This window comes from Vombatus ursinus, unplaced genomic scaffold (genome assembly GCF_900497805.2).
Source record: "Vombatus ursinus unplaced genomic scaffold, bare-nosed wombat genome assembly UNPS02009724.1, whole genome shotgun sequence".
In the NCBI taxonomy this organism is placed as follows: Eukaryota; Metazoa; Chordata; class Mammalia; order Diprotodontia; family Vombatidae; genus Vombatus; species Vombatus ursinus.
This window is the reverse complement of record NW_020949502.1, coordinates 1-14,793: the sequence shown is the minus strand read 5'-3', so window position 1 is coordinate 14,793 and position 14,793 is coordinate 1. Positions and strand designations below refer to the sequence as shown.

The following is a 14,793-nucleotide window of genomic DNA, read 5'->3' as shown; positions in this document are numbered from 1 at the left end:
TTCGTTGCCAAGACGTAGGTACCGAGGTGCGGGAATTCTAGCCCCCCGGGGATGGGAGGGACCTACGGCGCGGACGTGCGCCTCTCCTCTAGCCTTTGTGTCTTGGTTTGTTTAAACGTGAACCCTTTGGAAAGAGCTATTGTGTGACTGCGACCGGAGAAGCACGCTTTTGTGTTCGAGGCGGGCTGCTCGGGTGGTCCTGGGATCTGTTGCGGGTGGGGAGTTGGAGCGTGGAAGGAGGAGCCCCCAGGAGGAGGGGTTGGGGGGAGGGGTTCCCTTAGTTCTGGAGCTGCAGGTGGTCATGCTCCTTTCCGACTCCAGAGCCAGGGGTAGCTTTGGTCCTAGGTGCTTGGGGAGGATGGAGGAGACGTGCTCGGCTAGATGGAGTGCGGGAGCCTGCGGCAAAGCAGCAGGGGCTTCCTTCGTTGCATCCGGGCAGAGCTCTAACTGCCACGGCTGCTCCTCATCTCTCTGTGGGGGGCGACGGAGGGGGCGGAGAGGGTTGGCGCAACCTGACACCATCCGGGCTCACGTTGCTAGGCTGGAGCCCCGCGTCTCCGCTGCGCCTGGGTGTGTGTCGGTAGAGGGAGGGATGGAGGGGGGAAATTCCAGAGGGAGGAGGGAAGATAGCCGGGGGGCTTAGGGAGTGGGGGTTAAAGCTAGTTCCCCTCCACGTGCGCCTCCCGGGCGGGAAGGGGGGCGTAGCGGGCGTGCCCAGCCCGGCGGCTCATTCAGGAAAGCAGGGACGAGAGGAAAACCCGGAGAGCAGGATATCTCGGAAGAGCCCGATGCCGGCTCTGCCTCTGCCGGGGGTTGGTGGTCGGCTGCAGGGAAGCCGGAGCTGCGGTCCTTGCTCAGTCGGTGCCTCTTCTTCCTCGCAGTTTTCCGCGCTTCTGGGTCTGACTTAGACAGGCCCGTCTTTGAACTTGATTGTACCGCTGGGGCCCGAGCAAGGTCTCGTGACTTGCAGGACTCGGGCTCCCGTCCGCCTTTCCCCTCCTCCTCGGCTCAGCTGGTAGCTGATGGAAGGTGCATCACGCGAGCGCTCCGGGCCACTGGAGGAGCGGGGCCGCCGAGCAGCCTGCCGAGGGCGGGCCTGCGGGAACTGGGAGAGCTAGGAAAAAACCGAAATCCTGCACGAAGGGGCTAGGGGAGCGTGGCAGCTGCCTGGAGACCGGCCAGCATCGGAGTAGGGCTCTCTCCCTCCCCTCTCTCCTCTCTTTTAACCTTTATTCCAAAATGTACTTGCAATACCTTCTCCCCTCCGCAATACGCCCTTCCTTTCTGCAGTACTCCCTTTTCCTTTGCAATGTCCCTTCCACTTTATAATACCCTTATCCCCTTTCCCAGATTAGTTTGACCAGGTACATCTCTTAGAGTAAATGCAGAATGATTGACATCAGCCACTACGTATTTACTCATTAGGTCGCCGTCAGGACCTGCTCCTGAATTCTGCTGGAAGAGATTGGGCTTGAATCCACCAGACAAATAAAGCTGACTTTTATAGTCGTCTTTTTTTTCAATAAAGCAATACTTGGACGTCTTCCTCATCTGCACTGTAATTGTAAATGCTTTACAGTGACTTCTGTTCTTTTGGGGTCCAAGGCATTTCTGAGTTTGGGAGATTGGTTCCTGGGTTTCTTGGACTCCTGAGATAGTCATCTTTAAGATGTCCAGGCATATCTGCTTCTCTGTCAGCTCCTAGAGGAAAGATAGCACCTCGATAGTTGTAGATGGTATCTGATGCATTCAGGTCCTGCCGCCTTGTTTCATGTCTCCCACCTCCTAGCAATTCAGGTCTGTTTTGTTTTTAAGTGGGATTTAGTAATTGTGAAATCGGTCCGGTTCTTACTTCTTAGTATACAGTGCCTTGCACTTAATAACTGACTGACTGACTTGGAGATGGAAATTTGACCTTGGGGATTTCATTCCTTGGTAATCCATTCTAGTGGGGGGGGGGAGAAAAGAAGTCTGTTCCTTGAGAGCGCTAAAATGCAGTTCCTTGCATTTAATCTCCCCTTCGATTTCCAGCCTTCGTAGCTGCGAATAATTTGGTGGCTGCAAAAATTTGATTGCTACAGCAGTTGATGAGTCCTTTTGTTACCTGCTAGTTACCTGCCACTCCTAGGGAGTGGCATTATATTCTGTAGTCAGATAGATGATAGGGTTTGTATATCAAATTTCTTGGTCTTAGACTTAAGTGCCTGGTGTAATTGAATGTCTGTGGAAACTTACCAGTGCAATTTGGAATGCATTTTCTCGATTTGGAATAAAGCCAAATTCTAAAGCTCTGAGTCGGGAAAGGCAAATTTCGGGAATAAAATCTTATTAATTTTTTTTTCATTGACTCTATGGGGCATTTGAATAACCCAGTCTCGAAAGGTGGATATGTTAATGTTGGGGTTCATGGTAGGATTCTAAGGGTCCTTCAGTATTGACAGAATTACTCCTTGAATGTTTGACTTTTGGAGAGTGCGAGTCATCTTTTTTTATTTGGGTCACCATTACGCTTCCATGGTCCTGCACGTCTCACACGAAGAGAAATATCTTTTAAAGCTCAATTGCATTCTTAGGCATTCAAAGCACTGGGGAAGCGAGCGGGCAGTGCCGCTGAGGAGGGGCATTCTTGAAAGCAGATGGATTGCCTTCCTCTTTTCCTTTGAAATCTCTGGGGAGTGTGCAGCTCCATAAATTTGAACCTGGAATTATCTCTCGGAACCCTTTAATTTACGTATCTTTGCCTTTCACCTAACTTAATTTCTGATCCCAGACAAAATATCAAAAGAGCCTCATTTTGTCTCACAGAAAAGGAGAAATTACTGTCGTTGCAAGACGTCCTTCTTCCCCGTTTGGCTTTTATGATGCTTTACAACCTGGCTGCCACCCATCTCTATAGTTCAGCTAACCTGACCTTTTTCTCACAGGTGTCACTCCTACCTGTCTTGCCTGAACTCTTCCCCTCCCCCTCTAGACTGTCTTCCTTAGCCCCAACTAAAACCTCACCTAAAGGAAGCCTTCCCCCGTCCCTCTCAATTTCCAGCGGCTTCCTTCTGTTAATTATGTCCTATTTATCGAGTTTATAGCTTGCTTTGCATATAATTGTATGTTGTCTTCCGGTATAGATTGTAAGTTCCTTGAGAGCAGGGACTATCTTTTGCCTCTTTTCTGTACCCAGCACTTAGCACAGTGCTTGGCACCTTATAGGCACTTAATAAATGTTGATTAATTTTTTTTCTTTATCTCTAAATATTTATTGAATGTCTGAAGGACCAGGCATTATTGCCAGATTTTGAGTTTAGAGGGATGGCATAGTAAAAGACTGATCTCGGAGTTTATCGGAATTGGGAAGAGGGTTGGCAATGTCAGGGATGTGCATGAACGCTCAAGAAATGTGTGGGGAAAATTTACATAATAATAATAGCTCACAATTACATAGAATCATAGATTCTCAAAGTTGGCCAGCAACCAATGCTTCCAGAAACAGATAAAAGTTTAATTAGGAAATGTTTGGGGCAGCTAGGTGGAGAAGTGGATAGAGTGCCTGGAGTCAGGAAGACACATCTGATTTGAACTCAGATACTTCCTGGCTGGGTGACCCTGGGCAAGTCACTTAACCTTGTTTGCCTCAGTTTCCTCATCTGTCACATGAGCAGGAGAAAGGAAATGGCAAACCACTCCAGTATCTGCCAAGAAAACCCCAAATGAGACACAAAGAGTTGGACGTGACTGAACAAAAAAGGGAAATGTTTAACAAAAACACAATACGATGTTTTTTATTTTCTAAATCATTATGTTTCCCGAATTGAGTTTGACTCCACTGATCCAGGACATTCCAGCCATACCTGAGCAAGAATCCCCTCTACAACATTCCCGACAATTGTTACCCACAGAGCCAGAGTTGGAATGAACTTTATAAACTAGCATCTTAGCCCAACCTGTAACCTGAATAAGAACTCACTATGTCCACAATCTACATAACAGGAGGTCAACCCATCCTTTGATTGAAGACCGTGAGTGATAGAGGGAGTCCAATGGCTTCTTGTGTGGCTCTAATTGTTTTTTATTTAAAAAAAAAAAGTCCTCCTGTCTTGCTGACCGTGCAAGTATAGGGGCAACTCACAGGCCAATCCCATTCTGCTCTGTTTGCCACTTGGGCCAGTTTGCCCATTCGATCGCTCACCATATTAATATCAGACTTAGTGCTGACCTTAGCACAGTGCCTCAAACGTAGTAGGGTTGATTGAACCATTTGTGACTGAGGGCCTGACTGCTTTTGGAGTTAGCCTGTCATGAAAGGAAAGGATCTCATTTTTGTGAGGCTTGACTTCTCCCTGCTGGCTCTCAGATTGATGCTGCCTTATCTAGATGTTTACCCAGCATATATGTATTAGACATTTTAGAATTTGGCCAGGAATTGGAATCAGCTTCACTGGCCTATGGTTTGTAGAATATACTCTTAATTTTTTTTTTTTTTTAATCTGAACATCTTCCTGTGGTACCTTCTGTTGAGTATTTTTCAGAGATCTCTGACTGTAGTTCAGCAGTCACATCCACTGATTCTTTCAGGACCTAAAATGTTTCATTTGTAATGGATGACTAGAACTTGAAGGACAAATACCTTATCTTGGGTATCAACTCTATTAACTATTTTTGTTATGCTTGTTACAGTTCAAAGATCAGTTTCTTTGATGGAGGGAGGGGGAGGAGCCCACAACAAGGAGAATAAGGGTTGAATGGTTCTACCTTTTCTCCTTTATCGGTAATCATCTCATCTACTCTGAGCATCAGTATTCTCCCTTTTCTAATCTCCCCCTTTTTTTTTCTTCATAGGATAGGGATTAAGCCCTTATTTCACTGGTTTGAGAAGTCTTCTATCTATGGAAGTTGACAAGTCAACTTCCTTTGCTTAATTTAAGAGCCTTAGAGAATTGTTTGGAATCTTGAGAGATTAAGTAACTTGCCTAGACATTTACAAGGCAGCTAGGTGGCACAGTGGATAGAGTGCCAGGACTGAAGTCAGGAAGACTCATCTTCCTGAGTTCAAATCTGGCCTCAGACACTTAATTGAGCTATGTGACCCTGGGCAAATCACTTCACCCTGTCTGCTGCCTCGGTTTCCTCACCTGTAAAAATAACTGAAGAAGGAAATGGCAAGCCACTCCAGTATCTTTGCCAAGAAGAAACCCAAAGGGGTCATGAAAAGTCAGACACGACTGAAATCAACAATTAGGAATTTATAGCCAGTATGTATTGGGAATTGAACCTCATTCTTCATGGCTCCAAGCCCAGCTCAGTATCTACTATATCATGCTGCCTCCCTTTTTCTCTAGTATAACTTATCACACTGCCCATCCACTCATCATTAAAAAAAAAATATCCCTAGCTTTCCTCACCAGCCTCATCTTCTGAATGTTTTACTTCTGGTGCCCTTTATATGGGATGAGGTCTATATTCTATTACCTTCCACGTTAAAAAAAAAATCTCAGTTGGTTAGTGATATATCAGTCTCTTTAGAGACTTTAGAAAACTCCTTTTTCCTCCTCTTTTCCTCCCTTCTTTTGTGTCTTCAGAATTTCTTTGTTGAGAGCTTCCTTATCCCTCTTGGGATATCATCTTTGGAATGTGATCCTTTTTAACCTAACTCTGAACCTTTTGAAGTCTCTCCCCAAATCTAGGGCGAATGTTAGACTATTCTCAGCTTTTCTCTCCTCCATCACAAATTCCACAGTGGGGAGTGGTCACTAGCTTCCAAAGTTCTTGATGTTTCAACTCTGCAGTTTCTCCTAGGAGGTATCAATCAGATCCAGAAAAAATTACTTTTTTTTTTAAGGATGAAATTATCATGAAAGTAAATCAAGAGATTATCTTTTCTGTTTTGGCAGAAAGGACTCAGCAGACATCTAGGTGATTGAAATCCCTTGCTACCAGTATATGATCTCTCCGTGCCAGGCTTGTGGTCTGTTTCCTGAACACATCTATTTCTCCTTTTTGAGCATCTGTAGTGGTCACTGATGAAAATAGTCTTCTGTTTTTTGCCCCCCCCCCCCAGTTTTCACCTAAATGTATACCTGTATCCCCTCTTGACTGTAGATTTTTTTGCATGCATATATCTTTATAATATGCAATATTAATGTATTTCCATCTCCTCATGGCTTTCCTTTGCTTATTTCTTTTGAATAAGGGGCTATGGTCTAGTCATGAGTCTCCTCCCGCTGTCTCAGAGGCACCTGTAATTTAGAGTGGAATGTGTAGTGCACTGGGTTCAAGCCTTTAATTTTTTTTTTTTTTAGAGAAACAGATGTCTAGGCATAAGGATTTAGACGCGATATGATAGGTAACTGAATGAACTATATTTGGTAACTGCTATCTTTTATGAAGACCCATTCTAGCTCTAGTTCTGTTTTTTATGGACTGTTCATAGGATCACAGGACATAGGGATGAATAACAGTGTTGGTTGTGGAATCAGGAAGGCCTAGATTCAAATGCTGCCTTCATAGTTGTATGACTATAAGTCACTTAACTTCTGAGCCTCAGTTTCCTCATTTGTACAGTGGTTATAACTAATACTGATAATAGCATCCAGTAGGCGAAAAATGAGACTGGGTCTTTTGAGATTGGGTGTTCCCTTGTTATAAAGAAGCGGCAGCTAGCTGGTGTGTGTTAGGCACACACAGCAGCGGATAGTGTGTCAGGCCTGGAGTCAGGAAGAGTCATCTTCGATCTAAGTTCAGGTCTGGCCGCAGATACTAGCTATGTGACCCTGGACAAGTCACTTATTTGCCTCAGTTTCCTCATTTGTAAAACGAGCCAGAGAAGGAAATGACAAACCACTCCAGTACCTATGCCAAGAAAACCCCAGATGGGGTCACAGAGTTGGATATGACTGAAACTGGCTGAACAGCAACAAATATTATAAAGGAAATGGCCATTGAAACCATGTTAGAGTTCAAGAGGGCATTCCTAGCCTTTGACGGTGGTGTGGTGTCCTTAAGGACAGCTACCATAATAATGATAGAACTCTATTTTTAAAAATGCTACTTAAAGTTTTGAGAATGCCTTTATATGCCATTTTTTCCCCCTGTATATCATCATATCAGTCCTCTCAGGCAAACAAAGCAGTTATTTCCCCTATTTTACAGATGAGAAAATTGAGAAACAAGAGGAAAAGTGACTCTTGGTCCAAGGTTGCCTAACAGGTTTCAGTTTCCTTGACTGTAAAAATCAGCAGGTTGGACAGGATGACCCCAGAGGTTCCCTCCAAGGCTAGACTTGTGATCCTATGAATGGCTCATAAAGAATAGAGCTGGGGCTAAAATGGAAGCCCAAGCCTTCTGACTCTCTGCTACACCATAATTTGTTCCCTTACAAAATGTCCCCCGCTGCTGCTCTTAAGAGACTGAATTCTGGGGTTGGATGGCCCATTCATCGGTTTGATCCAGGGTGTTTCTATGCTTACGGATTTGATACGATGAATCTGGATGCCCATCAGTAACCTTTCTTCCATCACCTGTTTTATTCCTGCTCTGCTGTTTTTGCCGGGTGTTTCCTGCATTCCATTCTGATGAAGGCCTAGGCAGGAGACTTATCTGTTTTCCATAGACTGCTGAGGGGGTGATTACATAGCAGCAAGGTTAAGGCAGGTAGGTTTTCACTTTAGCTTTCATTTTTGCCACTCCCTAGCTTTGAACTGTTTCTCTTGGTTACTGTCATCATGGTAGGATTAAGCAATAGAAAAGAGGGTAATTTTAAATTCCATTAAACAATCACTGAGTGATCCACTGCCTTTCCTGCTTGCCTTGGCATAGGGGCCCCATGTGAACCCTGTTTTTTTGAGGGTAGCATCTCATAGAGCCATTTACCTGGAAGGAAAGTGGTTTAGTCTATTAGACTAAATGGTCACCAGGCCTTAATTCTCTGTGGGAGAAGGAAGAAGAGTTGGGGGGGAGAGAAAGATAATAACACAGAGGAGGGATGATTACATTTGTTGTTTGTCACAACCTGTCATCAGTTCTGAGGTCACAGGAAATTGAAGGCTCCCTAAGGAGGAAAAGGGGAGTGGAGGATGGTCAAAAGGGATGCCTCAGATAGGTCCATCTGTTAAAGAATGATGAAAGAAGAGAAACTGAGGCAAGGGGGAATTTTTGAGAACCCAGTTTAAATGTACAGTAGGAGAATGATTTTGTGCATATGATCAGGAAATAGGAAAAGGGAGAATAAGACAGAAACATCCGAAAGTTTCCCCTGTTCTCCTAGGAGTCAGATCAGGGCAGGGGGTTCCTAAACTTTTTTTGTGTCATAAATGCTTTTGGTAGTGGACAAAGCCTAATGTCCAAACATCAAATGTATAAAACATGTCCAAAAACATTTAAATGTATAAATGTATTCTCACAACACATTATGCTGTATACATACATTATATATGATTGGTTTCCTTTGTAACAGACACATTTTATGCATTTAGATATATATGATACATACATACACTTGTGTATGTGTGGTTTCCTTTGTCATCTTGTGAATTTTATGCATTTAAATGTTTTTGGACATGTTTTATACATTTAATATTTTATGCATTTGGACATTTAAGTGTTTCTAAATGCATAAAATAAAATGCAGAGAATTACAAAAGAAACCAATTATATGTGTGTTTACATATCAGAATATTAAAACAACACCATAAACCCCAGGTTAGGAATTCCCCTGGTCTAGGGAGTGAAGCAGAGAGGTAGTGACAGATGCTGCTGTCTCAAATGTTTGGCAAACTATTTAGACTCTTCCCATACAGAAGAAACCAAATTTACAAGATCATACATAAGGTCATAGATTTAGAGATGGGCAAGACCTCAGAGAGATCATTTAGTAACTAGATTTTAATCTAACCACTGCTTCCTCCAGTTTTACAAGATGAGGGAACTAAAGCATGGAAAACATGTATTTGTGGTCATGGAAAATTGCCTTTAGCGTTGGCACTGATAAGGGGATGGGGGTTTGTTTGGGTTTGAAGTTCAGTATTCTTTCCTTCTCCTGGAAGGTGAAGTTTTCCCTTTCAGAGTATCTGATTCCAGAGATTTATTTTTGAGATTAGTGAATAGTAGTAGAAAGTCTGCATCTCCACTTTGATCCTTCTGCCCTGGCCTCTGCTCTTAGGTCAGGGAGAGAGAATTCTCACAGGTGTGCACATGTGTATCTCTGTGCATGTCTTTGAATGCTGGTTGATCTTCTCAGAGGATTCTTATTGCCTGGTGGCCATATCTAGTAAGGGAGCGTAAAGCCTTGCTTTTGTGTCTGGAATCTCGGCCTGGGACGTAGTACAACAGATGTGGCCATAGACCTCACCAAGTCACCTGATGCCAGTTCTCTGGTTAAGCAGTGGCCAAAACATAATAATGAGTACCTGACATTTATGTGATACTTTAAGGCTTACAAAGCGTTTTGAATACTTTATTTCATTTGATCATCACAATAAAATAACCCTTAGAGCAGAGGTGCTTTTAACCATTTTTGCATCATGAACCCCTTTAGTAGTGTAGCAAAACCTGTGGTCCCATTTTCTGAATAATGGTTTTAAATGCATAAAATAAAATGCACATAGCATTAACAAAGAAAATAAATTATTTTGGAATAGTTATTCTTTGCCTATTTTTTCAGGTGGGGAAACTGAGGCTCAGAAAGGTTGAGTGACTTAACCATAGTCTTACCACTAGTAAATGACAGGGGTGGGACTTAAACACAGTGCTAAGTCTAGCATACCATCTTTCCCAACAGAGATACTTCTTAATCTGCTCTTTCTTTCTCCAATGACCTAGCTCCTGTGCTGGCCCATTTGGTTAGTCCTTTGACCTCTCAAAGAACTAGGAAGCAAGTCTGAGAATAGCTAAGTGGGTGTTTGAAACACTTGATCTCAGCCTATTAAAACACAGGACAAGCACTGCCATGTTTGGATGGAGTTAGGATGCCCAGCTTAAATGAAAGGTTGCTCCTTTCCTTGGCCCCCGGAAGCAAGGTGCCTGGTAGGCTGTTTGTATATCTATTCTGACACTTAGACACCTCAGAACTGCATATTAAAGTCTTTGTCTAAATACGTGTCCATTTGGATGAGTAGTAAAATGTGATAGTAAAGATCTTGTAGCGACCTGTGCATCTTGGCAGCTGCCTCTTTTAACATGAGACTCTCGCTGGCCAGTCAACTCATTTGAGGACCAGGACTGTCTTGCCTTGGTTTGGGATTTTTCTGACTGCTTGTCTCTGTTTCCATTGAGAAATAGCTCATGAACATAAGGGACATGTGGAGAATCAGCCAGATGACAGACTAAGGAAATTTGGTGCTATAGATTTGAAGATCAGTCCCTTGTGTGCGTCTTTCTAAGTAATTACAGCTGTCATTTATGTAAAACTTTTTATTCTCGGCATAAATGATTTCATTTTGATAGACTTGTGGAAGTGTGTAGAAGGCCTTGGAAGATATTTCCTGCTTTGGATTGGTGGGATTCAGGTACCTGAGTTGAAGCCAAGAGCAAGCTGTTGTACATCCCCCTTTCCCTGGAATCAGTGACTCTGGCTGGGATTTTGCCTGACATGTAGTGGACTTGGATGGAGTATTTGCCATCCCTTGACTTATCATTCATTAAGCAGGTGCTGGCTTGAATCAACACTGGATCAAGTAGAAGGAGTAGTAGGGGAGGGCCTGAGAGCAGTAGAGATGGAAAAATTAGGTGTCTGCATATCTCCTGACCAAAGTCAGTCAATAAACATTTATTAAGCACCTGTTACATGCCAGGCACTGTGGAAAGCTCAGGAGACTAAAAGAAAAAAAAATACAATCCTTTTTTCACAGAGTTCATAGTCTAATGGGGGAGACAATGTATGAACAGTTATGTACAAATATGCTGTATAAAGGTTAAATTCAAAATAATTGAGGGAAGAAATCAGGATTAATAAATAAGTTAAAACTAAATAAATTTCAGTGACTTTGCAAACTTGCAGCTTTCCCATTTTCTAGGTGTTCTTTTCTGTTGGGGAAACAACTGGGAGCATAGAGCTGGGGCATTCAAGTATGGCAGAGTAAATATAAATTATATCTGGAAGGGTCTTTGAGTTAAGCTGTGTACCTGTGTAGATCTGCAACTATGCTGATTTGATTCTGAGACCCAGGTGTGGATTTATGGTCTTCTTCCTTATTCCAGCCTGTGGACCGCAGCTGACCAATTCCCCTACTGTGATTGTCATGGTCGGACTCCCAGCAAGGGGAAAGACTTATATGTCCAAGAAGTTGACACGCTACCTCAATTGGATTGGTGTCCCCACAAAAGGTAAGACTGGGTTCTTATGCTGGTATGGTTTAACTTGGGGGGAGGGATCTAGCTGTTGCTTGAAGGCTTTATTGCTGAGTAGAGGCAGCTGTGGGGGAGTTGATAGAATTCAGAAAGGCCTAGGTCTTTTATCCCACTTCGGATACTTACAAGTTATGTGACCATGGGCAAATCACTTAATTTTCTGAAGTTTTCTCTTCTCTATAAAATGGGCATCATGACGCCTGTATTATCTACCTCCCAGGCATAAATGAGGATATGGAAATGTAATTTCTACAGGCATTTATTACCTAATTTGTGCAAAGTTCTGGAGAGGCCCTGCCCTCAAAGAACTTCCATTCTTCTTGGGGGATTCAACCTTTATACAGATAAATAAGTGCACAGTATATTCAAAGTAATTTAAAGTAGGAGAGTATGCTCATAACTAGAGGTGAGGAATGGGAAATAATCAGGCTTATATAGTAGGGTGGGACTGGACTGTGTTTATCTTAGAGAAACCTGTTCTGCAACATAAAGTTTTAGAATTCACTAGAACATTAAGAGATTCAGTGCATCTCCCAGGGTCACATAGCCATTGTATGTCAGAGATGGGACTAGAACGTACATCTCCAGTTTCTTAGGCTGCTCCACATCCATTATTTCCAGATTTTCTCTGGACATTTACTAGCTGTGTGATCCTGGGAAAGTCACTTAACCTCTGCCTCAGTTTCACTCATCTGTAAAATGGATTAATAATGACTATTATTACTCCCTCCTATGGCTGTTATGAGGATCTCTGAGACTCTACCTCTATATGTGGGGTCATGGTTGTATGGCCACAGCCTTGTCAGTTTCACATCCTTGAATATGGGAAGTCCCATTGATGGTGGTACTGGATAATCAGTCAACAAATATTCTCAGTTAGATTCTGTGGTAGGGGCTAGAGTATATAGACAGAAGAATGAAACAGACCCTGCCCTCAAGGTGCTTATATCCTGTTAGGAGGGACAATCTGTACATATATAGGAAGTTACAAAATAAATATAAGCTAATTTTGGGGGGAGGATAAGGTACTAGCAGCTGGGGGGATTAGGAAAGGCTTCATGTGACCCTTATGTTGGGTTTTGACAGAAAATGGAGATTGTAAAAGATAAGAAATTCTAAGATAAGGAGAATACATTCCAGGCATGGTGGGCAGTCAATGTGAAGGCATATCTACCAAGCCTTATCACCCTTATGTACAGTCAGGGCTGACTAGATGCAATGGTTGAGGGAGTCTTGGAATCCATCTTTTCACAGGAATGGATGGAGATTTGGGGGGAACCTGTATGTTTCAATTCAGTGTCTTCACACATTATCTAAGTAAGAGCTTTTGGTAGAAGTGGTACCCTATCTCCTTTGTATGTGTTGGAACCTTTCTACTTTCTCTGATGGTGTTGTCACTTTACCTTCTGTTACAGTTTTCAACGTTGGGGAGTACCGCCGGGAAGTGGTAAAGGAGTTCAGTTCTTATAGCTTCTTTCATCCTGACAATGAAGAGGCCATGAAAGTTCGGAAGTAAGTTGGAAAGTTAAATGTATTTTGCCTCCCTTCCTCCACTTGAACCATTTTCTATATCTGGGTTTCTTCTCCCTTAGGGCATCTCCTTCAACCATCCTCCTGGGTCTTATTTTTATCATCCTGTTTGTTTAAGGGGATGGAGAGAATGTGGAATGCAGAGGCTCTTTTGGCCTGAAGTTTAAAGGGGAGAAGCAGGGACCACAAAACAAAGATACTCCCTTTGTATGTAACTTGTGGTGGTCGTGGTGATGTTCTTCAAATCATGCAGCCTCTCTGATTCCCAACTTCTAGTACCTGTCATCCTCTGTTAATGAACCTTAGATAACTGATGGGTAGAAATGAATAACTTACATTCCATTCATGTTTTATATTTGGAAAAATGTGTGTATTTTCATTTGCAGGGGATTAAAAAAAAACCACAGAGGTGATTCTCAAAACCTGGGTTGGGATTTGTATAAGAAAAAAGTTTTGCATGAGTCTTTCCTTTTCTTATCTAGGGAAAGGTCAAAAATGGCTGTTCTGGTTCATGACAATCACTAATAACATAGTGACCAAAAGAAAGACATGTTAGCTAGGCTCCTTCAGTTGATTCAGACTCTTTTAGATCTTCTTCTCAAATTAGTTTTATCTCCCTTTTTGTTAGGGTAGACAGTCCTAGAATAAGTGCTATTCAATAAAGCATTTTGGTCTTGGGGACTTTAGAAATATATCTGTGAGTTTATTCTGAGCCAGTTCTGTTTCTGCTTATATCACTTTGCATCAGTCACCTGTCTTCCTAGGCTTTTCTGTAGTCATCATATTCGTAGCTTCTTATGCCCCAGTAATATTCCATTGCATTCGTGTACCATACTTTCTATAACTATTGCCCATTCACTGGGCATAGCTAGGCAGCTAGGTGGTGCAGTGGGTAGAGCGCTGGACTTGGAGTCAAGAAGACCAGCATCAAATCTAGCCTCAGACATTTACTAGCTGTGTGATCCTGGGAAAGTCACTTAACCTCTGTCTCAGTTTCCTCATCTGTAAAATGGATTAATAATGACTATTATTACTCCCTCCTATGGCTGTTATGAGGATCAAATGAGATGATATTTGTAGAGTGCTTTATACATCTTAAAGCAATATGTAAATAATAGCTATGTTTTGTTTTCAGTCCTTTTCTACCAGAGAAAGTGTTGCTACAAATATTTGTTGTATATGAGGCCTCTCTGCCTTTGACCTCCTTAGAGATCTCTGGATCAAAAATAGGGGCATTTTAGTAGTTTTCTTAGATATTGTCTTGGAAAACTTTTTATTTTAAACCTTTATTTTAATGTGGAAAATCTAAAGTCCTAGGAATAGAGGCAAGGAGGAGATGCTCAGGAATACCTGGGCAAGACTGTCTTCTGATGCTTGTCTTCTGTGTTCTTGTGTGTTGCAGACAATGTGCATTAGCTGCCTTGAGGGATGTCCAGTTGTATCTGAAAGAAGAAGGTGGTCAGATTGCAGTAAGTTAAGATAGCAGTTGTCCTTCTGTCTCTGATCCCACGCTTGGATGGTGTTTCCTCACAGGCTCGAGTCCCAGACAAGTGTTGTGTTTTTTTTTCCCCCCATTACCAGAAATTTTCCTAAGGCTAAAGCAGTTTGCTCCATCTTTACCTTTTGGAGGAGTGGATGGAAAGAACTGTGCAGTGTCTCAGGAAGAGTTAGCAGGGAAGTGGTAGCATATTGCTTGTGGATGGTCAGCAAGACCATAGGTGTTCATATACAGAGAATGACAGCTCCAGTGGATAGAGTGCTGGGCCTGCAGTGAAGAAAATCTGAGTTCAAATGTGGCTTCACACACTAGCTGTGTGACCTTGGGCAAGTTACTTAATTTCTGTTTGCCTTAATTGCTTAACTGTAAAATGAGGGTAATAATAGCACCTACTTCCCATAGTAATTGTAAAGATCAAATGAGATAATATT

At 42.6% G+C, this 14,793-nt stretch overlaps 1 protein-coding gene across 1 annotated transcript; it reads left to right on the top strand.

Moving 5' to 3' along the window:
- Positions 1-12: 12 nt before the first annotated feature.
- LOC114036102 (6-phosphofructo-2-kinase/fructose-2,6-bisphosphatase 3-like) lies at positions 13-14,374 on the top strand. Its single transcript, XM_027852499.1, has 4 exons — positions 13-26; positions 11,185-11,310; positions 12,750-12,846; positions 14,267-14,374. Exons 2-4 carry the CDS (start codon positions 11,226-11,228, stop codon positions 14,340-14,342), a joined length of 258 nt encoding a protein of 85 aa, XP_027708300.1. The 5' UTR covers positions 13-26; positions 11,185-11,225; the 3' UTR covers positions 14,343-14,374.
- Positions 14,375-14,793: the final 419 nt, after the last annotated feature.